Source organism: Saccopteryx bilineata, chromosome 7 (assembly GCF_036850765.1).
Source record: "Saccopteryx bilineata isolate mSacBil1 chromosome 7, mSacBil1_pri_phased_curated, whole genome shotgun sequence".
NCBI classification, from domain to species: domain Eukaryota; kingdom Metazoa; phylum Chordata; class Mammalia; order Chiroptera; family Emballonuridae; genus Saccopteryx; species Saccopteryx bilineata.
The window spans coordinates 108,379,985-108,403,926 of NC_089496.1; the positions used below are offsets into that span (position 1 = coordinate 108,379,985).

Genomic DNA, 23,942 nt, shown 5'->3' on the forward strand with positions numbered 1-23,942 from the left:
ATAAGGCCATCTGCAATCTGATGGCCTGCCAACACTTTTGGTTTTGCTTTGTGCAATGAATGCTATAAACACTTGTTGGTATGGAGCCCTGGAAAAACTCACGGTTTATACAGAGTCCCTTTTCTGGCTCCAGGATTACTCTGGCTGTTTAGTCCTGAAGGCTGTGTGGGGCACCACCTCTGATCACCCAGGGCAACAGGGATTCTTGGTGGGAGGTGGAGAAGCTTAGTCCTAGCAGAGCTACTCATCACCAGGGAAAAGCTGGAATGTGCCAAGGAACACAGTCCCTCCCACAGGTGCCTGTTACACGAGGCAGGAGGCAGGCTCTGCAAGTTCTCTGGGTTGCCTGACTCTCTCTCTCTCTCTCTCTCTCTCTCTCTCACTTTCCCAATTCCTGCAGCATGGTACCCTCCACACCTACACCATCTCCGAAACTGTGCTTTGAAGAGTTCTCAACACCTCCTAGTTGGCAGGCCAAGGCTCCAGTTCCGTTCTTTACCTCTCTTGATTGATCATGCTGTACTTCCGAGGGTTGTTAGCAGGATTAAATAAGTCAGTAGACTGTACGTGTAAAGAGCTTAGAACAGAGCCTTACATGTAATCAGTGTTCAGCAAATGTTCACTATCGTTCTTACCACGAATGACTTCCAATTTCACCCTCTATCCTCAGTTCTCAACTTTTATTTCAGTCGCCTAGATGTCCCTTGTTACATTAAACTCAACCTGTTGCAAACTGAACTGTCTTACATGGCCCATATCCTGTCTTCCCTGTGTTCTCTATTCCATTGGTCCCTGACCACCCTACCACCACCCAAAGCAGAACATCCTTCTTGTCCATCTCTCTCCCTTCCCCCCAGACCTCCTCCTGGTCTCCTCCTGGTCTGAGGGCTCAGGGACATTTTTCAATACTGTCACCACTGCTCTGCCTTCCTTTGGGCCACTCAAACTCACAGCTCACTGGAGCCATATATTTTTACACATTTGAAGACTACTGACTGATCAAAGTGGGTGTCAAAATGCTTCCAAGATTGTCCTGCCCAACAGTCAGAAAACAGTTCTGTTTGCTTGGAAAGAGTGTGGTAAGAGTTTTGCAGGAGATCAAGAGCCCAGTTTTGAACCAAATAGATGGAACAAATTGAAGAATAATGATTAGGAAGATGACTTCCTTCCCTGAGTTTCTTTTCCTAATTTTGTTATAGTTTATTTTTACTTTTACCTATTATGTTCTTTTTATTATCCTCTTTCTGTTATTTTCTACTAAATTTACATTACCTTTACCCAGAATCTTTTTTTAAAGATTTTCTTTATTCATAGTAGAAAGAGGAGAGGAAGAGACAGAGAGAGAGAAAAGAGGGGAGGAGCAGGAAGCATCAACTCCCATATGTGCCTTGACCAGGCAAGCCCCGGGTTTCAAATCGCTGACCTCAGCGTCCCAGGTCAACACTTTATCTACAGCGCCACCACAGGTCAGGCTGTACCCAGAATCTAATCGCTTCTTACTGCCTCCCCTGCCACCACCATTCACTTCTAATCACCCCCAAGCCACCGTCATCCCAGGTCCGGACTATTGTAATACCGCCTTCTCCCACCTCTGGCACTACATTATTATTATTATTATTTTAATTGATTTTTAGAAAGGGAGAGAGAAACACCGATTTATTGTTCCACATATTAATGTATTAATTGTTTGATTCTTATATGCGCCCTGGCCGGAAGTGGAGCCCACAACCTTGCCATATGGGGAGGACACTCTAACCAACTGAGCTCTGGCCAGGGCTGGCACCATATTCTTGGTACCGCAGTCAGACCTGTCCTATGGAAATTGAAATCACATCATGTTGCTTCTCTATCAAACCCAAAATCAGACAATTGCCTAAATCATCTCCCTCTGTTCGTCCTTGAGCATGGCAAATGTTGGACTTTAACACTAATAATTTTATTGGCAAAAATAAAAAATGGTTTGCACCCTAGCCGATACCTCGGTTGGTTAGAGCATTGTCCGCATATGCAGAGGTAGCTGGTTCAACCCCCATCAGGGCACATACAGAACAGATCAGTGTTTCTGTCTTGTCTTTCTCTCTCGCCCTTCCTATCTAAAATCAATCAATAAAAAAATGGGCCTGACCTGTGGTGGCGCAGTGGATAAAGCGTCGACCTGGAAATGCTGAGGTCGCCGGTTTGAAACCCTGGGCTTGCCCGTTCAAGGCACATATGGGAGTTGATGCTTCCTGCTCCTCCCCCCTTCTCTCTCTCTCTCTCTCTCTCTCCCTCTCTCTCTCCTTTCTAACATGAATAAAAATAAATAAATAAATAAATGTTTTTAAACAGCTTGCGCAATTATCAAGGGCTGTACAGACGAAGCAATGTCTGAGGTGTGCGGGGCATAAGATCCACCGTGGGGGAGTCGGTCTGATCACCTAAACCCGCATTTGACAGCTCTCACGCTGGGGCCCTGCGGCCTCCTGGCCTCATCCCCCACCAAGACTTCATTTCCCAGGATGCTAAGCGGCGGAGCCGGCCGGAAGGCTGCGTGCCCTCCGCGGGGCATGATGGGAGGGTTGGAGATTTCCATCATGGCGGCTTCCATTTCGGGCTACACCTTCAGCGCTGTGTGTTTCCACAGCGCCAACAGCAACGCCGACCACGTAGGTGCCAGGCTCCCCCGCCGTGGCCGCTGGAGCCTCCGGCCTCCGTCTCGGGCCCTACCCGGACCGCATGAGGCTCGTCCCCCACCCCGGGCTCCCGGGCCGGGCCGGTCCGAGGAACTGATGACCCGGACCGTACCCGCCCCAGGCGAGCTCCTGCTGCTTGCCCGGGGCTCCTTTGGCCCCGGGATGGACCCCCTCACTCGGAGCCTCTCGCCGCCCGACCGTCCCGGCACAGGACGGTCTCAAGGTTGAGGAAAGCTGGCCCGGACGGCCGCCGGCAGTGTCAGAGGTCGCTTGGTGGACACCGAGCACCTGCCCCTCCTCGAGAGTCAGGCTCCCCGACCTGTGGGGGTAGCCGGGTCGGGAAGGAGCCCGAGCACCGGGCACCGGCCCCGCCCGCCCGTCTCCCGGGTGGTCGCGGGGTGCGCGGCGAGGGGGACGCGTGGCTGTCACTCTTCCTACTTGTTCCCTGCGATCGTGTGTTTTCTTCCCGGGAAACGTTAAGCGGGAGCGTGCAGTGTGTATAGGGGGGTCGACCTGCCTGGAAGTTGCGTGTGTAGCTCCTGGGCAGAGTGTCCTCAAGACCACGGAACTCGGTCGCGGCGAAATAGGGAAGTGACAGGGGCCTCCCGTACGAGCGATCGGAAACGCATGGGCTTCGGAGACCACGGGGCGGCTTCAATGCCTTTTTATCTGACGGATTGTCTTTTAATGTCACTGACCTCTGAATGGGAGTTCTTTGTGGAACTAGATAATTTTTTTTTCTGTTACATTTGGAAAGAAGTGTTTAATTTGTTCTTCCCCCCCACCCCCAAATCGGGGGTTTACTTTAAATAATATCTAAGAGTGCATCATTCAAATTTATTAAGTAAGTGGGGGCGGGGGAGTGGTTTGTGGTTCTCATTACGAAGCAAAATAATACACTGCAGAGGGAGGAGACCTGGTTTTGGTTTGATGTCAGCGGTCTCCGTGTCCACGAGTAAAAACTTATTTCATAGAGAGGCGCTTCCATTAGTAAATTGGATGGCAGTACATTAAGGTGCCTTTCATTTTTTCAGTGCTCACGGTAGAGATTAACGATAAAAATGTACACAGCATGGGTTTTTCCAGTGGCCGCTCCTGTCTCTGGACACAAAGACCTTTGATACTGCGGGCAGCTCATATTTAATAACGTAATGCAGTTCCATATATAGATGGTTTGTGATACTCCTAGCGTCCGCGGAGGTGTTAAATATTGTTTACATAATGCTTCTAACCTCTAATTTTTGGACTGCCTAGTAGTATCACAGTTTATGTGTAGGACAAGATTATTGTGAGACTAAGCGGCTACCTGTTGAAAAGCTGTCTTTCTACAAGTAATGTGGCAGTTTGAGATGGCCACATTCCTTGGGTTGTTATTAATTTAATTCAAGAGACATCTCTTTAATATCTAGACTGTGTCAGATATGGGGTGTAAATTTTCTCTAATGACAGCAGTGGGCAGCTGTATAGGATATGACCATACCGGTTTATATTAAGCTATCCACAATTGTATATGTGGAATAAAGTTACTTCAGTTTTATATATTTTACAGTTGAAGAACCAAGAATTTTCTTTTGTATTACATTCTTGTTTCGTCCAGGCAAGAAATTAGTTGGAGTTCGCAAACTTTTTCTATAAAGGGCCACGTGCCATGTGGTCTTTCTAATAGCTTCTCTGCTCTTATAGGGAGAAAGCAACCAGAGACAATAAATTCAGATGACTGTTTCCAGTAAACTTTATTTATGGGCACTGAAATTTGAATTTCATATGATTTTCATGTTATGAAATATTTCTATTTTAAATTTTTTTCAGCCATTTAAAAGTATAGAAATCATCCTGAGCTTGAGGGCTGTGTAATAACAGGCATTAGGCTGAATTCAGCCCACACACTACAGTTTGCCTACTCTTGCTATAGAGTAACAGTGGCTCAGGAAATCCCAGATCATTATAGAAATAAGTATTCATTTTGTACTTGGGTTTTTCAAACTAAGAACTGTGGTAGAGTTGCCAGATGAAATATAGGGTATCCAGTTAAATTTGATTTTCAGGTAAATAATATCATTTTTAGTATAAGTATATCCTAAATATTACATGAAAATTATTTGTTATCTGAAATTCAGATTTAACTGTGTGTCTTGTAACTTTATATGTGAAATCTGGTAATTCTAGATTGGAACACAAGAATCTGTAGATATGTTCTTAAGATATGTTCTAAAGTTCTATAAGAATTTTAATTTGTTTTTGTTTGTTTGTTTGTTTGTTTTGTTTTTTGTATTTTTCTGAAGCTGGAAACGGGGAGAGACAATCAGGCAGACTCCCACATGCGCCCGACCACGCTCACCAGGGGCGAAGCTCTGCCCATCAGGGGGCGACGCTCTGCCCCTCCGGGGCATCGCTCTGTTGCAACCAGAGCCACTCTAGCGCCTGGGGCAGAGGCCAAGGAGCCATCCCCAGCGCCCGGGCTATCTTTTACTCCAATGGAGCCTCGGCTGCAGGAGAGGAAGAGAGAGGAGGGAGAGGGGGAGGGGTGGAGAAGCAGATGGGCGCTTCTCCTGTGTGTCCCTGGCCGGGAATCGAACCCGGGACTTCTGCATGCCAGGCCGACGCTCTACCGCTGAGCCAACCGGCCAGGGCCTAATTTGTTTTTTTTTTCACTTAGATTAAAAAAATGTTTTAGGCCCTGGCCGGTTGGCTCAGCGGTAGAGCGTCGGCCTGGCGTGCAGGAGTCCCGGGTTCGATTCCCGGCCAGGGCCACACAGGAGAAGCGCCCATCTGCTTCTCCACCCCTCCCCCTCTCCCTCCTCTCTGTCTCTCTCTTCCCCTCCTGCAGCCGAGGCTTCACTGGAGCAAAGTTGGCCCGGGCAATGAGGATGGCTCTATGGCCTCTGCCTCAGGCGCTAGAATGGCTCTGGATGCAACAGAGCAGCGCCCCAGATGGGCAGAGCATCGCCCCCTGGTGGGCGTGCCAGGTGGATTCCGGTTGGGAGCATGCGGGAGTCTGTCTGACTGTCTCCCGTTTCCAACTTCAGAAAAATACAAAAAATAAATAAAAATAAAAATAAAAAAATAACCTATTACAAAATTTCTTTTGTAGTAAGAACTCATAGCCTAAAGACTTTTATAAGCTAAAACAAGCTTTATTAGTCAATATTTCTCAAATTAGTAGTCATGGGCACTCCTTCAGGTCCGAGAGAATATTTTTTTTAACTTTTTCCATTGATTTGGGGCTTAGGGGGGAGAAAGAGAGAGAAGCATCAGCTCGTTATTCCACTTAGTTGTACACACATTGGTTGCTTTTTGTACGTACCCTGACTGGGGATGGAACCCATGACCTCATCACACTGGGACCACACTCTACCCACTGGGCCACCCGGCCAGAGCCTAGAGAATTTTTTAAAAGGAGATTTTTATATTACTCAAGTTTGAGAAGTGCCCTATAATGATGATTTGGGATTTTAGGATACTCCACTACCTTAATCCAATGCAAACGCTGTGCTATAAAGCTGCTGTCTTTTCCTGTTTACCCCCACAGATTCTCACGTCCCATTGGGACTGTTCTTAAACTAAGAATCTTCTTTAATTGATTTGAAGGAGCAATCTAGAATAGAGAGGTATATAGTACAGAGCATTGTTTCAACAAATGTAGTCAACCAGCATTAATTGAGCACCTACTAGGTGTTAGGCATGGTGCTAGGCTCTGAGATACAACCATGAACAAGAACAAAGTCCCTGCGCTGTGGAGCTTACATTTTAGTGGGGGAGGGGGTAGACATTTATTCATATAAATATGTAGAATGACAGATAGTGAGAAGACTAAGGAGAAAAAGAATGCAGGGTCAAGGGGACAGAGTGCCTGGCAGGGGCTTTTTGTTGTTGTTACATTGGCCAGGGAAAGCCTTTCTGATGAGGTGCCATTTGAGTGAAGAGCCTAGTGAAGGGAAGGAGTCAGCCATGTGTGTGTCTGGAGAGGAAGGTGCCAGGACAGCCTCTCTCCTCACCCTCTGCAGCAGGGGTCCCCAAACTTTTTACACAGGGGGCCAGTTCACTGTCCCTCAGACTGTTGGAGGGCCGGACTATAAAAAAAACTATGAACAAATCCCTATGCACACTGCACATATCTTATTTTAAAGTAAAAAAAGCAAAACAGGAACAAATACAATATTTAAAATAAAGAACAAGGAAATTTAAATCAACAAACTGACCAGTATTTCAATGGGAACTATGCTCCTCTCACTGACCACCAGTGAAAGAGGTGCCCCTTCCGGAAGTGCGGCGGGGGCCGGATAAATGGCCTCAGGGGGCCGCATGCGGCCCGCATGCGGCCCGCGGGCCGTAGTTTGGGGACCTTGCTCTACAGGGATGTTATTCTGACACTGAGGGTCTAGGTTCCCCAGCTGCTTATGCTGAACATGACAGCCAGTACTCCAGCAGGAGGTTAGGCTCAGTAATCTAGATTAGTTTGGGGGTATATGTTTTCCAAAGGTATAAACAAACTAGCCCCTGCATTTATTAAAGAAACACATGTGAGTGATAGGAACCCCCTCCCAGATCCTAATTTCCTATGCCAGCTTATACAAAAAGCAATTAGTTGTACATTGTGTTAACTTCTTTATTGTTTTATATTAGCAGCGTTTTGTTTTGTTTTGTTTTGTTTTTACAGAGACAGAGAGTGAGTCAGAGAGAGGGATAGACAGGGACAGACAGACAGGAACGAAAAGAGATGAGAAGCATCAATCATTAGTTTTTCATTGCACGTTGCAACACCTTAGTTGTTCATTGATTGCTTTCTCATATGTGCCTTGACTGCGGGCCTTCAGCAGACCGAGTAACCCCTTGCTGGAGCCAGTGACCTTGGGCTCAAGCTGGTGGGCTTTTTGCTCAAACCAGATGAGCCCGCGCTCAAGCTGGCGACCTCTGGGTCTCGAACCTGGGTCCTCTGCATCCCAGTCCGACGCTCTATCCACTGCGCCACCGCCTGGTCAGGCTAGCAGCGTTTTTGATACAATGAAATAAATTGTATGCTATTTCAAGAACACAAGTGTGGAATATTTCTACTTCCTGCGCTTTTTTTTACATTGGTTATTCTACTTAGTCGGATTTAGGTGATAAATTCACTCTACTCATTTTTACTTAAAAAAATAAATGAATAAAAATGGAACACTTGAAGGTGTCAAAGTAATATTTCATCGTGTATGGAATCCTTTTCTCAAACAATTCAATTACTAGATATATCTCAGGTTGCTGAAGTCTTACTTGTTGGTTTATAGAACAGTAGTTCCCGTGCCAAGCTTGTCTGTATTATTGTTAAGATTATTATGTCCTACATTCTTTTTAATTCCAGTAGAAATCATCTTTATTTTTAGTCTGCAACTACTTTCTTTTATTACTTTTAGGAAGGATTTTTGCTGGGAGAGGTAAGACAAGAAGAAACTTTTAGCATCAGTGACTCACAAATCAGCAACACAGAATTTCTGCAAGTCATTGGTAAGTCAGTTTATCACCGACCTTGGAAATACTCTTTTTGTGTATGGATACTGTTTACTTGCTCTATGGCCCTAAACTGATTTTAATCTAAAAGATTGGGAAAGTACATAGGAAACTACTTAAATCACAAAGCCAATTATTTGAACTGATAAATGATACGAAATGTTTTTATAAGAAAGTATAAATCTACAGTGCATAGCTGTAGATTTACGTATTCTATAAAGCTGTCCCTTACACACTAACTGATCAGACTTTGATTTAAAATAAAGAACAGGTACATTTAAATGAACAAACTGACCAGTATTTCAATAAGAACTATGGGCCTGCTTTTGGCTAATGAGATGGTCAATGTGTGTCAATGAATTTCTGTGTGCTGTAGCACCTGATAGTCTGTTCAAAACCACTGTGAACCTCAGGTTTGCAAATGAGGCCATCCCTTTTGCGAACATCACCTCCTGTAATGAAAGGCTGTGTTATGCAGGTCCTTTCTGTGGGGTCTGGCAAAGATATTCACGCTTGTTTGTGTGAGATATTTGCTAAATCTTTGCAGCCTTTTGAGGAATCAAGTCCAGCAGTCGGTTGGGGGAGATTCTTGGGGAAGATGAAGGAGTATTTATAGATGGGCCTATAGTCTCTGGATCAGTCTCCTTTTCGTAAATAAGGATCATAGTCCTTTTAGCTGCATCTCAAGTTTATCCCCAAACAGCATATCCTGATACTCAAAAAAAAAAGCAAGGGACATTTTATTCGTTCATGCAGCCAACAATTTGTTGATGTATATACACGGCATGTGTTAGGCAGTGAGGAATACCTCCCGGGAGTGTGGCGAGGATGAAACAGGTATACAGATAAACCCAGGCAGTGCAAGACGAGCACTACAAGAAAGGAACAAAGGAGATCGGCATGTGGGTGAAATCAGCAAAGATGCCCTGAGGAGGTGAGCTCAGGACCAGGGTGCACGATCAGAGGAACGGCAGCAAGGAGTGCATTAAAACATACACGGGGTTCGGCCTGTTTCTGTGATTAAAGACAGTTTGTGTGAGGTGAGTGGTTTGAAATACTGCTGGGAGGTCAGGTCACGTGAGGCCAAGTCATCAATTTTAAGCCTGTTCTGGTAGCTCTAGTACGTGGAGTGGGAGGCCAGGGCGAGGATTGAGGGGAGGGCGGCATTGCAGGGAAATGAGACTGAACTCTGTCCGAAAGGACCAAACTGTAAAACCCACTCCCATAGTAAATAAAGACTTGGTGTACATATATGGGTCCAGCTAGTTTCTCATTGAAGTTTTATTTTTGTTTTTTTTTGCCTTGCTCCTTTAAAGTCTTGAAATGGAGAATTTGGTTTCATTGGACATCTGTGCAATTATTTATTGTTTGCACGTGAGTTTTCCAAATTAGTTTGGTAAATGAAGGTTAAAATGTCAGATCTAGGTACCTGACAGCAAACCATGCGAGAAAGCGCTCTCTCATCTGGCATGGTCACAAAGGGAGCATTTCTGATGAGTATTCTAGCTGTGGGTTTTTAAAGAAATAGAATGGTAAAGTAATTCAAATCCTATAGCATAATGTTATGATTCTTTGATTCATAAATCTTCTGGCTCTTGCAGTAAACACCAGTTCCCATATATTGTAGAAATGGAGGAATACTGGCCGATACGAGTCCCAGTTAATACAGTGCCATGACAACCATCTTTTGCTGTAGAACCTTTATCATTTACATTCATTTCATTATTTGAAATTATTATGGATCTTTTGGATCATGTGTTTGCTAGTATCCTCTTAAATGTAATGTTATCTTTTTTCTTTTATAAGTAAGTACATATTGTGGATGAAATACTTAAGTGTAAGATAGAACCATAAATCTCTTAGAAGAAAACAGGCAGTAAACTTTCTGACATTACTCCTAGCAATATCTTTTTGCATATGTGTCCTCGGGCAGGCTCAACAAAAGAAAAAATGAACAAATGGGACTTCATCAAACTCAAATGTTTTCAAAACTGCTAAGGAAATCATTAACAAAATGAAAAGGCAGCCTCCTTTGAAAAAGAGAAGATATTTGCTAGTGATGTAGCCAATAGGGGTTAATATCCAAAATATATAAAGAACTCATAACAATTCAACATTAAAAAAAACAACAACAAAACCCGGCCCTGGCCGGTTGGCTCAGTGGTAGAGCGTCGGCCTGGCGTGCAGGAGTCCCGGGTTTGATTCCCGGCCAGGGCACACAGGAGAAGTGCCCATCTGCTTCTCCACCTCCCCCCTCTCCTTCCTCTCTGTCTCTCTCTTCCCCTCCTACAGCCGAGGCTCCATTGGAGCAGAGTTTGCCCGGGTGCTGAGGATGGCTCTGTGGCCTCTGCCTTAGGCGCTAGAATGGCTCTAGTTGCAACAGAGCGACGCCCCGGATGGGCAGAGCATCGCTCCCTGGTGGGTGTGCCTGGTGGATCCCAGTCAGGCGCATGCGGGAGTCTGTCTGACTGCCTCCCTGTTTCCAACTTCAGGAAAAAAATACCCCCCCCAAAAAAAATCCAATTAAGCCCTGGCCGGTTGGCTCAGCGGTAGAGCATCGGCCTAGCGTGTGGAGGCCCAGGTTCGATTCCCGGCCAGGGCACACAGGAGAAGCGCCCATTTGCTTCTCCACCCCTCTGCCACGCCTTCCTCTCTGTCTCTCTCTTCCCCTCCCGCAGCCAAGGCTCCATTGGAGCAAAGATGGCCCGGGCGCTGGGGATGGCTCCTTGGCCTCTGCCCCAGGCGCTAGAGTGGCTCTGGTCGCGGCAAAGCGACCCCCGGAGGGGCAGAGCATCACCCCCTGGTGGGCAGAGCTTCGCCCCTGGTGGGCATGCCGGGTGGATCCCGATCGGGCGCATGCGGGAGTCTGTCTGACTGTCTCTCCCTGTTTCCAGCTTCAGAAAAATGCAAAAAAAAAAAAAAAAAGATCCAATTAAAAAATGAGCTGAGCACCTGAGTAGACATTTCTCCAAAGAAGACATACAGATGGCCGACAAATGAACAATACTCAACATGACTAATGTTCAGGAAAATGCAAATCAATACCACAAAAATATCCCCTCACACCTGGCAGGATAGCTATTATCAGAAAGACAGCAAAGAACAAGTGCTGGCGGATGTGGAGGAAAGAGAGCCCTCGTGCACCCCGAGTGCGAGTACAGTTAGTGCAGCCTCTGTGGAAACAGTACATCATCATAACTGGATGTGGTAGATGGTTATTAGACTCACTGTGGTGATCACTCGTAAAGTGTATAAATGTTAAATCGCTGTGTTATAATCGTGAAACTAATATTGTATGCCAACGCTACATTAAAAATAAATAAATAAGGCCCGTATTAGAAAATGTCAACCAGGGACTCTGGGATTGAAACCTGGGTCGAAAGGCCAAACGTTAAGCAAAGTGCTTGAGTTGTTTTCCGCAGCATTATTGTGCAGGAACTTTCTGGCACAGTTTACCCTCCAAAATAAGGTGTTTTAAATAAAATAAATTGACCAAATAGATTATTTGTTGAAAATGTGTGAATCCATGCACAGACACGTTGACCTGACTCGGAATGGTAAAGGAGGAATTCGAATATAAAGTATCACATTTTGAACACAGAGCGTCTGTATCTTGTTTTGGATACACATTACGGTAATTGTAAAAGCTACCCTAACTCACTTTGGAAGCGTGTCCTTGGTTCATGGAGGTGATGGAGTGGCAGCTACTGGAGGGAACGGAGGGGAAGGAGGGAGGGAAGCCTAGACGGGAGGATGAGCAGGAACAGCAGCACCTCCGGAGGGGGATTTGTAAGGACGCGCGCAGATACCATACAAACACACACGCGGAGGAGTCTGCGCAGGCGTGGGGGAGTCGGGGTCCCTGCAAGTCGGCCCTGCCGAAGGCGCACCTATTGGTAACGTGCCTGCCAGCTTCATTCTGATCCTCAGCTCTGTTGTGTGGCCCGTTGCCCCGTTTGCTGTGTGGAGCGCTTAGCTAGATAATGCAAAAAATCTTATATGGGGGGAGCTTTCACTTCTTTAGGAAACACCACGTGATCTCTAGAGCATGCTTTTAGTGTGCCTCTGACCCAGGTTGTAAATCATGAAAGAAGGCTGCTGGGGCAGATTGATGACTGGAGGTGGATTCAGAGTGCAGCATTTACTCTAGGGATTTTCTTAAAATATTCTTTCCTGTGAAGTAGGAGATGCGTTTTTTTCCTTTTCCTGGAAGTCTAAGTAATGTTTTTGCTACAGATGTTTCACATTCTAATTGCTTTGCTAAAAGTATCTCTGAAATAACTTAGGAAGATAGACTGTATCATTTTGGTGACAGAAGAAGGCCATGTTTCTAGATGAGGCTTTTTTACTTGTATCCCTTTGCCAGCAGCCTGCTGGGCGAGTGAACTTTCCTCTCTGGTGGAAGCGTAGCATCTGGGCATCTGTTCTGGCAGCTGTTGCAGTGGTATAGAGAGCAGTACAGACTCTGTGCCTTTTAGGGTTGTAGTTTCATTTTAATTGAGTTAAAATTGCAGCCTGTAACTCTGGGCTGTGACATTTTAAACAGCAGGTAATCAGTCGCTGTCCAGGAGAATGTTATTAATAGAATCGAATGGCTAATTAGTCTCAGGGTCTTATAAAGCAGACCAGAACCTTAGCCTCCTGATGAGCATGAAGAAATTGTTCACTCTGGTTAATCACTCTTTTCAGATCGCCTTATAAATAATGGTTTCTCTTGGTGCCAACCATCTTTGAAAGGGTTAATAGACTTCCAGAGTTTTCTCCCTTCCTCTTCAAAACACCTGGCCCAACTTGTCCTGCATTGTTAGTAGGTTATTGATGGTAGAGTGATTAAGACTCTCTCCCCAAGCTGTCCCTGCAGTTTTTATCCACCTTGATTAAATGCTTCCAGTCAGTGGTTCCTCCTCCCCCTTGTGCTCTAACTAGGTGAGGTTGAATGAGGGCACACCGGGCACACCAGCCGCCTGCCCCTGAACAGAAGCTTTCAGGGGCGTGCTCATCACACCTGGATCAGTGAGAATTTGGTTCTGGGAACGTGCCCGCATTGAAATGGTAAGAAGGTACAGTGCTTCACTAGTGTATACACAGCACTTATTTCGAAGAGAACTATTCTTTTATTATCTGAGATTTGGGCAAAAACAAAACAAAAATACGTGGGCTATTTTATAGTTGCCTATATTTTACATGATTGACTAAGATGTATTTCTCTTTGTAATTACAGAAATCCATAACCACCAGCCTTGTTCAAAACTTTTTAGGTAAGCCACACTCTTCTTTGTAGCTTTTAGCTCTTACTAAAAGATTGATTGATTAAAAGCTTGTGAATTTATGCCTGCAGCTGATTATGACTAGAAGTCACAAGTACTAGTGATGATGTCCAAGTTCACTTATTTATTGAGTGCCAAATGTGTGTGCGGCACTGTGTTAGGTTAGGAAAGGGGAGGTATAAATCTGTATCCCTCTTATATACTTGAGGCCAAGTGTAAGTCGTGGCGTCAGTGATTAGAATGGATGCCTTCCCACCCATCTCCTAGCAAGAGCTCTCCAACCCTAGCGAAGGAAGTTAATCAGGAGCACATACAGAAAAAATAATTTAAGGGTGTTTTTAAGATAAAAAAGTGTTCAGTATTCCACTTTAAAATATAACCAAAGAGAGCATAAAACTTCTTGTGTTTATTTAAGTTACTGTACACCAGTTGCATATTGTGACCAACTAAAGGACAGAAAGAGAAAAACATGGAAGGAGAGACACTCAGAAGGGAGACATGGAGGGTGGGGGGAATGGCAGTGTTTCCACATGCTGGACTTCCGCTCCTCAAGCCCTGCTCAGGCCTCTGCCTTCTTTCTGAGCTCCAAACCCTTCTACTGGTTGATGGCTGTACAATGATGTTATCTCTGTTTCTTAAATTCACAAAGGCCCTTCTAGGAAGCCAGGCAATGCTGCTCACACTATTCAGTTCACTGTCTGGGCATCTCGTCCTCCTTTAAACACCTGCCAGCTCCCTGCACCTGGCCAGCCTGCTGTGTGTCCCCTGCAGCTTTCACCTTGACCACTCACTCACTCTCAGCTGGCCTCGCACCAAGAGCCCCTGGGGACTCGTATCCTGTTCTCTCTCTCTCTCTCTCTCTCTCTCTCTCACACACACACACACACACACACTTCCCCTCTCATTATTTCAGAGCTTTGTCTTCATGTAAGACGGCTACCTGTGGACAAGGCCTCACAGGAGCCAGGAACTCGTCTGTTGTAGATTTACACAGACCTGAGAGAGGAGTGGGAAGTAAGACCAACAACCAGCAGATCATTTGAGAAGAAATCATAGAGCAAATGAAACGATTTGGGCCCTGGTCCACACCATGCCTCTGTCTGGTCCATGAAAGTGCTAGTTTAGCTCTGACTATCCAGAGCTTTGCTAAGTGTTCCCAGCCTTGCCCTTCTGCGGAATTCCTTAAACACTGTCAGCAAAGTCATACCAGAACAGGAACTTCACTCAGTTCAAGTCATAGACTCCTAATTCTTGGAGCTGAAAGAAATCTTAGAAACCATATGTCCACTCGAAACTCTTGCAGAAAGGGAAATGGGACAGACAGGTTAAGTGACGTACGTGCTCAGGGCACAGGGAGAAGCAAAGCGGAGCTGGAGCTGGCATTTCCTGACTCCCCGTTCAGTGCTTACACTGAGTCTTGAACGTCTTCATGCCCTGTGAAGCCTGGGTGTGGTGGGGGGGGCAGCATTCCTGAACCACAGCTGGTGCTGGAAAAGCCCGCACACTATTGTGCTGCACTGCTCAGCATGGGATCCTGGCTGGATTGGTCTGTTTTAGGGGTGAGGGCATTTGATTAGAAGCAAGCCAGGCCTGACTTCGGAATTGCAGCTCCTTCAGCTACCAGCTCTGTGATTTCGAGCAAATCACTTAACTTGGGGTCCTCTAGCTACAAAAGCGGGAATAAAACTTGTTAGGCTGAAGCAGTACCTTCCAGCATGGAGGCGGAATCAAAGCAGAATGACCTGAGGGAGCGTGCAGCCAGAGTTCTGGCTAAGATTTCAACAGTGCTAGTTTCCTGACTTCATTGCTCAGAAAATGAGCTCCTGTGTCCTTATTTTTTTCCCTATAAGTAATTGATACTTAGAAACAAGGAAAAGATGTTACAGCCCTTTGAAACTACATATTTTAAAATTAGTTACGATCAGCACCTCCCTCGTGTGAAAGTAATACCCCTTGATTGTAACAGTCTCCTGAGTATTCTTTGATGCAAAAGATACCGGCTATCCGTAAAGCGTTTAGATTAATTTCTCTATATACTTATTAATGGTCCATACACACATTGCTAAGCGTATCCAAGTAACCATATCATGTGGTTTTAATACAATATTTCTCTTTTTTTGAAAAACAGTTTTTATGACTATGCAAGCAAAGTTAATGAAGAGAGTTTGGACAGGATTCTTAAGGATCGGAGAAAGGTATGTTACATTTGTGGCCCGTTCCCATTTGGAAATCCTTCTATCTCATCACCAGAAAGGAATCTAAATGAACATTGCAACTTGCTATTAATATATGCCAGTTCTGTTACCTTGAGTAAATTTTAAAGGTAAATTACAGATGTGAGACAATGTTTACAATATAACAATAAAAAAAGTTCAGATATTTATAGTATGATTTTTTTTTTTTTTTGTGAGAGTGTGACAGAGAAAGGGACAGATAGGGACAGACAGACAGGAAGGGAGAGATGAGAAGCATCAATTTTTTGTTTTGTGGCACCTTAGTTGTTCATTGATTGCTTTCTCATACGTAGACCAGGGGGCTACAGCAGAGCAAGTGACCCCTTGCTCAAGCCAGCAACCTTGGGCTTCAAGCCAGCAACCTTGGGCTCAAGCCAGTGACCATGGGTTCATGTCTATGATACCACATTCAAGCCAGAGACTCCGCACTCAAGCCAGATGAGCCCGTGCTCAAGCCGTCGACCTCGGACTTTGACCTGGGTCCTCTGGCATCCCAGGCCAATACCTTATCCACTGCACCACTGCCTGGTCAGGCTGATTCCATTATTTAAAAATCAAAGGAGGAGCCCTGGCCGGTTGGCTCAGTGGTAGAGTGTCAGCCCAGTGTGTAGAAGTCCCAGGTTTGATTCATGGCCAGGGCACACAGAAGTGCCCATCTGCTTCTCCACCCCTCCCCCTCTTATTCTGTATCTCTCTCTCTTCCGCTCCCACAGCCAAGGCTCCACTGGAGCAAAGTTGGCCCAGGTGCTGAGGATGGCTCCATGGCCTCTGCCTCAGATGCTAGAATGGCTCCAGTTGCAATGGAGCAATGCCCCCTGGTGGGCATGCTGGGTGGATTCCGGTCTGTCTGTCTGCCTCCCCACTTCCAACTTTGGAAAAATACAAAAAAAAAAAAAAATAGATCAGAGGAAGAAAAAATGAACTTATACTCCAAAAATAAATAATAATTGAGTTGAGTGGTTTTATCTTTCTACTTTGTAATTTAAAAAATAATTTGTAAATATTTCATACACATGCATTAATTTCATAATTTTTACCTTGATATGTAAATTCTAGAAATTTAAACCACCACTTGAGGGAAAAAGTACCAATAAAAGTTTTCAACTTGCCTGACCAGGCAGTGGCGCAGTGGATAGAGCATCACACTTGGATGCAGAGGACCTGGGTTCGAGACCCTGAGGTCACCAGCTTGAGTGTGGGCTCATCTGGTTTGAGGAAAAGCCCACCAGCTTGAACCCAAGGTCGCTGGCTCCAGCAAGGGTTTACTCGGTCTGCTGAAGGCCTGCGGTCAAGGCACATATAAGAAAGCAATCAATGAACAACTAAGGTGTTGCAACGCGCAATGAAAAACTAATGATTGATGCTTCTCATCTCTCTCTGTTCCTGTCTGTCTGTCCCTGTCTATCCCTTTCTCTGACTCACTCTCTGTAAAAAAAAAAAAAAAAAGTTTTCAACTTGTCAAACAGAAAACAGAATGCCTTTTTTAGGAGTATGTATTTCAGACAAGCTTTTAAAAGATTACCTGTGGATGAAAACAATCATGGTAGTGTGGGACATGGTCCCTCAGGTGTCTCCGAAAGACCCCAAAGGTCAGAGGAATGGCACTGTTGTGACTAGCTTAGTCTCAGCACCTCTGTCAGGTGTAAAGGGAGAAAGAACAGCAGGTAAGATAACAGGAGGAGCGGGAAGTGTGGGGTAGGACCGAAGGTAGACAGATGGCTTTGTGAGTGACAGCACGCTCAGGAGGTGCTCTGTCTGACGCAGTCACGTGCCCTCCTGGGCAAGGGAGCTAGCGCAGCACCGGCATCCTGGCCCAGCTCTCCCATGTTCAGTGCCTGGCCCGGGCGCGCTCCGTCTGCACTCTCTTCCGGCTCTCCCAGGTTCAGTGCCTGGCCCGGGCGCGCTCCGCCTGGACTCTGTTCCGGCTCTCCCATGTTCAGTGCCTGGCCCGGGCGCGCTCCGTCTGGACTCTCTTCCGGCTCTCCCATGTTCAGTGCCTGGCCCGGGCGCGCTCCGTCTGGACTCTCTTCCGGCTCTCCCATGTTCAGTGCCTGGCCCGGGCGCGCTCCGTCTGCACTCTGTTCCGGCTCTCCCATGTTCCTTGCCTGGCCCGGGCGCGCTCCGCCTGCACTCTCTTCCGGCTCCCCCAGGTTCAGTGCCTGGCCCGGGCGCGCTCCGTCTGGACTCTCTTCCGGCTCTCCCATGTTCAGTGCCTGGCCCGGGCGCGCTCCGTCTGCACTCTGTTCCGGCTCCCCCAGGTTCAGTGCCTGGCCCGGGCGCGCTCCGCCTGGACTCTCTTCCGGCTCTCCCATGTTCAGTGCCTGGCCCGGGCGCGCTCCGTCTGCACTCTGTTCTGGCTCTCCCATGTTCAGTGCCTGGCCCGGGCGCGCTCCGCCTGCACTCTGTTCCGGCTCCCCCAGGTTCAGTGCCTGGCCCGGGCGCGCTCCGCCTGGACCCTCTCACGGCTCTCCCAGGTTCAGTGCCTGGCCCGGGCGCGCTCCGCCTGGACCCTCTCCCGGCTCTCCCATGTTCAGTGCCTGGCCCGGGCGCGCTCCGTCTGGACTCTCTTCCGGCTCTCCCAGGTTCAGTGCCTGGCCCGGGCGCGCTCCGCCTGGACTCTGTTCCGGCTCTCCCAGGTTCAGTGCCTGGCCCGGGCGCGCTCCGTCTGGACCCTCTTCCGGCTCTCCCATGTTCAGTGCCTGGCCCTGGCGCGCTCCGTCTGCACTCTGTTCCAGCTCTCCCAGGTTCAGTGCCTGGCCCGGGCGCGCTCCGCCTGCACTCTCTTCCGGCTCTCCCATGTTCAGTGCCTGGCCCGGGCGCGCTCCGCCTGCACTCTCTTCCGGCTCTCCCAGGTTCAGTGCCTGGCCCGGGCGCGCTCCGTCTGGACCCTCTTCCGGCTCTCCCATGTTCAGTGCCTGGCCCGGGCGCGCTCCGCCTGGACTCTGTTCTGGCTCCCCCAGGTTCAGTGCCTGGCCCGGGCGCGCTCCGCCTGGACCCTCTCCCGGCTCTCCCATGTTCAGTGCCTGGCCCGGGCGCGCTCCGCCTGGACCCTCTTCCGGCTCTCCCAGGTTCAGTGCCTGGCCCGGGCGCGCTCCGCCTGCACTCTCTTCCGGCTCTCTCATGTTCAGTGCCTGGCCCGGGCGCGCTCCGTCTGGACCCTCTTCCGGCTCTCCCATGTTCAGTGCCTGGCCCTGGCGCGCTCCGTCTGCACTCTGTTCCGGCTCTCCCAGGTTCAGTGCCTGGCCCGGGCGCGCTCCGTCTGGACCCTCTTCCGGCTCTCCCATGTTCAGTGCCTGGCCCTGGCGCGCTCCGTCTGCACTCTGTTCCGGCTCTCCCAGGTTCAGTGCCTGGCCCGGGCGCGCTCCGTCTGCACTCTGTTCCGGCTCCCCCAGGTTCAGTGCCTGGCCCGGGCGCGCTCCGTCTGCACTCTCTTCCGGCTCCCCCAGGTTCAGTGCCTGGCCCGGGCGCGCTCCGCCTGCACTCTCTTCCGGCTCTCCCAGGTTCAGTGCCTGGCCCGGGCGCGCCCCGCCTGGACTCTGTTCCGGCTCTCCCAGGTTCAGTGCCTGGCCCGGGCGCGCTCCGCCTGGACTCTGTTCCGGCTCTCCCATGTTCAGTGCCTGGCCCGGGCGCACTCTGTCTGGACTCTCTTCCGGGCTACCCTTCCTCTCCCAGACGCTGCCTTACCTCCTCGTCCCCTTTATTTTCTTGTTTTAGATAATAAGTCCTAATTATACTTTCTTTTTTTTTTTAATCTTTTTTTTTTAAAGGGGAGAGAGAGAGAAGAGGGGAGGAGCAGGAAGCATCAACTCCCATATGTGCCTTGACCGGGCAAGCCCAGGGTTTTGAACCCACAACCTCAGCATTCCAGGTTGACGCTTTTATTTATTATACTTTCTAAAACTAAAATTTGTTCCGTGAAAATTCTTATTGGAGCGCAATTTTCTAGAACACTCACTATGTATTAAAAGTTCCAAGAAGTGCCTGACCGTGGTGGCGCAGTGGATAGAGCGTCGACTGGACCACTGAGGTCGCCAGTTTGAAACCCCGGGCTTGCCCAGTCGAGGCACATACAGGAAGCAACTACTACAAGTTGCTGCTTCCTGCCTCCCCCCACCTCTTTCTCTCTCTGTTTTCTCTTTCTAAAATTGATAAATAAAATCTTAAACACACACACACACACACACACACACACACACAGGTGGCCAAATAGTTTGCTTGGTTAGAACTTCGTCCCAAAGTGCAGAGGTTGCCAATTCGATCCTCGGTCAGGGCACATACAGGAACAGATCAATGTTCCTGTCTCTCTCTCTCCTTCTTTCTCTAAAATCAATAAAAATTAAAAAAATAAAGTTCCAGGAAGTATTATTTTTAACAGATGAGATAATTTAAAGTGAGAAAAATGAATATAGATTATCAGGAGAAAATTCACATATACAACAAAAAAGAAAGAAAAAGAAAAGAAATCCACTAATGGCCAGGAAATAAATGAAAAGGTGTTTAACCTCCAGCAGGAAGTGCAAACTGAAACGTGACACCATATTTTGCCATCAGATTGGCAGAGCTGGAAGGACTGCTGATGCCCCTGTCAGCAGGGCTGTGGGGAGCGGGGAGCTGTACATGATGGGAGTAAGGTGACAGAGATTTAGGAGGAGGGTGTTACAATAACAAGTTTAAATGTGCACCGTCACCTCTAGGAATCAGTCCCAAGTAAATACATCTAGGCCCAAAGATATGAAAAACCGGCATTCTTGACAACGTCAGCTCTGTGCCAGGCCGTGTTCTAAGACTTTCCGGGTAGTGACATATTTAATCCTTGCAACCTCTGGAGTACATTCCTGTTATTCCCACTTCACTGTTGAGGCACCTAAGATTAAGTCACTTGCTTACGGTCACCAGCGAGTAACAGTGGAGGCCAAGGTTTAAACCTAGCAGTCTGGCCTCTTGATCCAGTGTACAAGGATGTTTGTTGCATCTTCGCTTAATAGTGGGAATTTTGAAAGCAATCTAAGTGTCCACCAGTGGGGTGTGGGTAAGTACATGAGGTTGGTACCTCCGTTCTATGGGATGTGAAGTAGCCGTTGAAAAGAATGAGGTAGCTTCTCATGTAATGACATAGAAAGATCTCTAAGTTCATGGTAAATGAAAAAGGAAATAGTATAATTTAGGCCTATTTAAAACAGTCTGAATAAGTGTTTAAATGTCTAGAAAAAGATCTAGAAGGAAGCCAACCAGACTTAAAAGTGTTCACTTTGGGCAAGGGAGTGCTGCTGATGAGGGAGACTAGCTGATAGGTTTTTTTTAATGTACTTTATGATTGAAAATTTATATCGGGGGATCACCACATAAGTTATGTAAATGTCTAACCACTAGGCTGTACGCCTAAAATTTATATAATATTGAATGCCAACTCTCATTAAAATTTTCTTTAATTAAAAAAAAGAATTGAAAAGAATTACTATGTAAACTACTATTTATATAACAGACTGGTGGTGGCGCAGTGAACACTGACGTCCCAGGATCAAAACTCTGAGGTAGCCTGCTTGAATGCGGGATTGTCCAGTTTGAGTGCAGGCTCGCTGGCTTGAGCCCAAAGGTCGCTGGCTTGAACCTCAAGATTGCTGGCTTTGAGCCCAAGGTTTCTGGCTTGGGCAAAGGGTCATTGGTTTGGCTTGCACCCCACCCCCACCCCCGTCAAGGCACATATGAGAAGCAATCAATAAACAACTGAAGTGCCACAACTACAAGTTGATGCTTCTCATCTCTCTCCCTTCCTTTCTCTCAATCAATAAACTACTATGTAGGTTTTTCAGTGGTAGATTGGGACACATTTCCAAATTGACTTGTGGGTTATAAAATAGGGCTTGCTGTTTTGACACATAGTAGACCAATCATAAGTGCTATGTGGAGTTAACTTTGCTTTTCCTAAGGCCAAGATTTCCAAAAAAGTTAAAGGTCGATCTGCAGTTTTGATTGTATAGAACTTTGTGCTAAAACAAATGTTTTTTTTCCCTTTATAATTAAAGATACAAGTTTGCTGTTTCTATTTACTTGGAAATTATACTTTATTTTTCATGGTATTTGTTAAGGGCAAGAACTATATTTTATATTTCATTGTATTTCCTGGGACATCTTAGACATAATATACACTCTCTAAGGGTTTTTTCAAAAATCCAAATTTCTAGGATAAAAGCAAAGATATGTGATATTTAGATGAGTAAGAAGCTTTATAGTTGATCCTACTCTGGATTTTTAGCCCCCAGGAAAGTTACAAAATTGTATCTTTACCTCAGAAGAGTTAATGTATGTACTACCTAAAAAGGTACATTTGAAATGTTAGCCTTAAAAAATACATGTGTACTTGAAACAGTACCTGGCAGAGAAAATATTTTTTTTAATTTATTCATTTTAGAGAGGAGAGGGAGAGAGAGAGAGAGAGAGAGAGAGAGAAAGTGAGAGAGGAGAGACATAGAGAATGGGGGGAGGAGCTGGAAGCTTCAACTCCCATATGTGCCTTGACCAGGCAAGCCAGGGTTTCGAACTGGCGACCTCAGCACTTCCAGGTCAATGCTTTATCCCACTGCGCCATCACAGGTCAGGCCCAGAGAAAATATTTTAATTACTATCCACTCTTTAAGAAAGTGGTGATGAGCCTGACCTATGGCAGCACGGTGGATAAAGTGTCGACCTGGACACTGTGGTCACAGATTCAAAGCCTAGGCTTGCCTGGTCAAGGCACATACGAGAAGCAACCATGAATTGATGCTTCCCACTCCTTCCCACCACCTCTCTCTCTCTCTTGCTCTTTCCTCTCTCTAAATCATAAATGTATCTTTAAAAAAGAAAGTGATGATGGGAACTTTTCAAAATTAACTCTGCTAGGCAGGCTTTAAATCTAATATTTAATTGAAATTTTAAAGAATTGAACAAAAATTTAATAAGTTGAATTCATATAGAATAAATACATAGTAATTTTAAAAGTTCTCTGAGTCCTGGAATTATTCATTAGAAATCACAAGCTAATAAAGATTTTTGTCACAAAATCGAGTATATAAAATATATAGAAATATGTTTACTAAATAAAAAAGTGTGGCTCTCATATATAGAAACTCTACACCATTGCTAAACATTTAAAAAATATGTTACTCCCTGTCTGGGTTTCTCAGAGCATCATCCCCACACACCAAGGTTGCTGGTTCGATTTCCACTCAGGGCACATACAAGAATCAACCAATGAATGCATAACTATGTGAAACAACAAGTCAATGTTTCTCTCCCTCTCTCTTTCACTCCCCTCTCTCCCCCTCTGGCCCCCCGCCCTCCTTTTTTACCACCCTCCCCCTCTCCTCTCTTTCTAAAAATCAGTAAGCTTAAAAAAGTTCTTTAATAAGTAAATATGTCAGGCTTAAGATAGAGGCTGATGTTTTTGATGTGAAAACCCCACGGTTTGTGCAATGTGGTCACGTGCCGAATTACTGCTCTGGCAGAATCTGCATGGTGTTTATCAAGTTTCCAGAAGCCTCAGGACTGAGGATAAGGCCAAAAAAGCAAGTGAGAGGAGGACTTACACCTTCTGCTCTGAAACAGATAACAGTAAACATAACTGCCACCTTAATACCGTCACAAGGCCAAAGTAACACAGTCCGAAGATGACAGCATGCCCCGTATTGGGGATAATTGCCTTGGCTCCAGAAAACAGAAGCAAATGTCTAGCATAAAGAGTAGGAAGGAACGTCTTTGTGAAAAATTGTGGAACTTCAGCAGAGATAAGGTTTTAGGGAAAAGATATTTGTCATTTTTCATCATGGCTCAAACAGAGCTATTAAAAATGTGCTTTTTGGCATTGGTGACCTAGTTTCTCAGCTTTGCGACCAGCCTGTCAGCACTGAGAGGCGGACTCAGATGGCACCAATGTGGATTAATCTGGCATCTTACCATTCATTGATCAGAATGATGGGGGCATCCTTTCTAGCAAATAGCAAATGAATAAGTTGATTACTATCAGTTGATACCCAAAATAAATTTATAAGGCTCCCACTTCTCAAAATATCCAGATGGAATAAAACAATAGGAATCAGCATAGGTGAAACACATGCTCATTTAGTAGCCACTTGCGAGAGCCTGTTGGTTGGCAAGTACTTCATGAGAGTAGCTAGTGCTCCTAGGGCTGCTGGGGTCTTTGCAGGGGGAACAAGACACACCCAGTCCTACCCAGCGCTGACCCCACCATGCAATGCATGTTTAATGTGTCACGTTCTTAGGGATAACTCTAACCAGTTGAAAGTTTC

General features: G+C 46.4%; 1 protein-coding gene across 1 annotated transcript in view; it reads left to right on the forward strand.

Annotated features, from left to right (window-relative positions):
* Nucleotides 1-2,546: 2,546 nt before the first annotated feature.
* The window catches only part of ABRAXAS2 (abraxas 2, BRISC complex subunit), a 31,959-nt gene continuing 10,563 nt past the window's right edge, over nt 2,547-23,942 (forward strand). Inside the window, exons 1-4 of the mRNA XM_066239521.1 lie at nt 2,547-2,645; nt 8,063-8,153; nt 13,378-13,414; nt 15,552-15,618. Of these exons, the coding sequence (XP_066095618.1) occupies nt 2,547-2,645; nt 8,063-8,153; nt 13,378-13,414; nt 15,552-15,618 (294 nt within the window). The remainder of the gene's footprint in view (nt 2,646-8,062; nt 8,154-13,377; nt 13,415-15,551; nt 15,619-23,942) is intronic.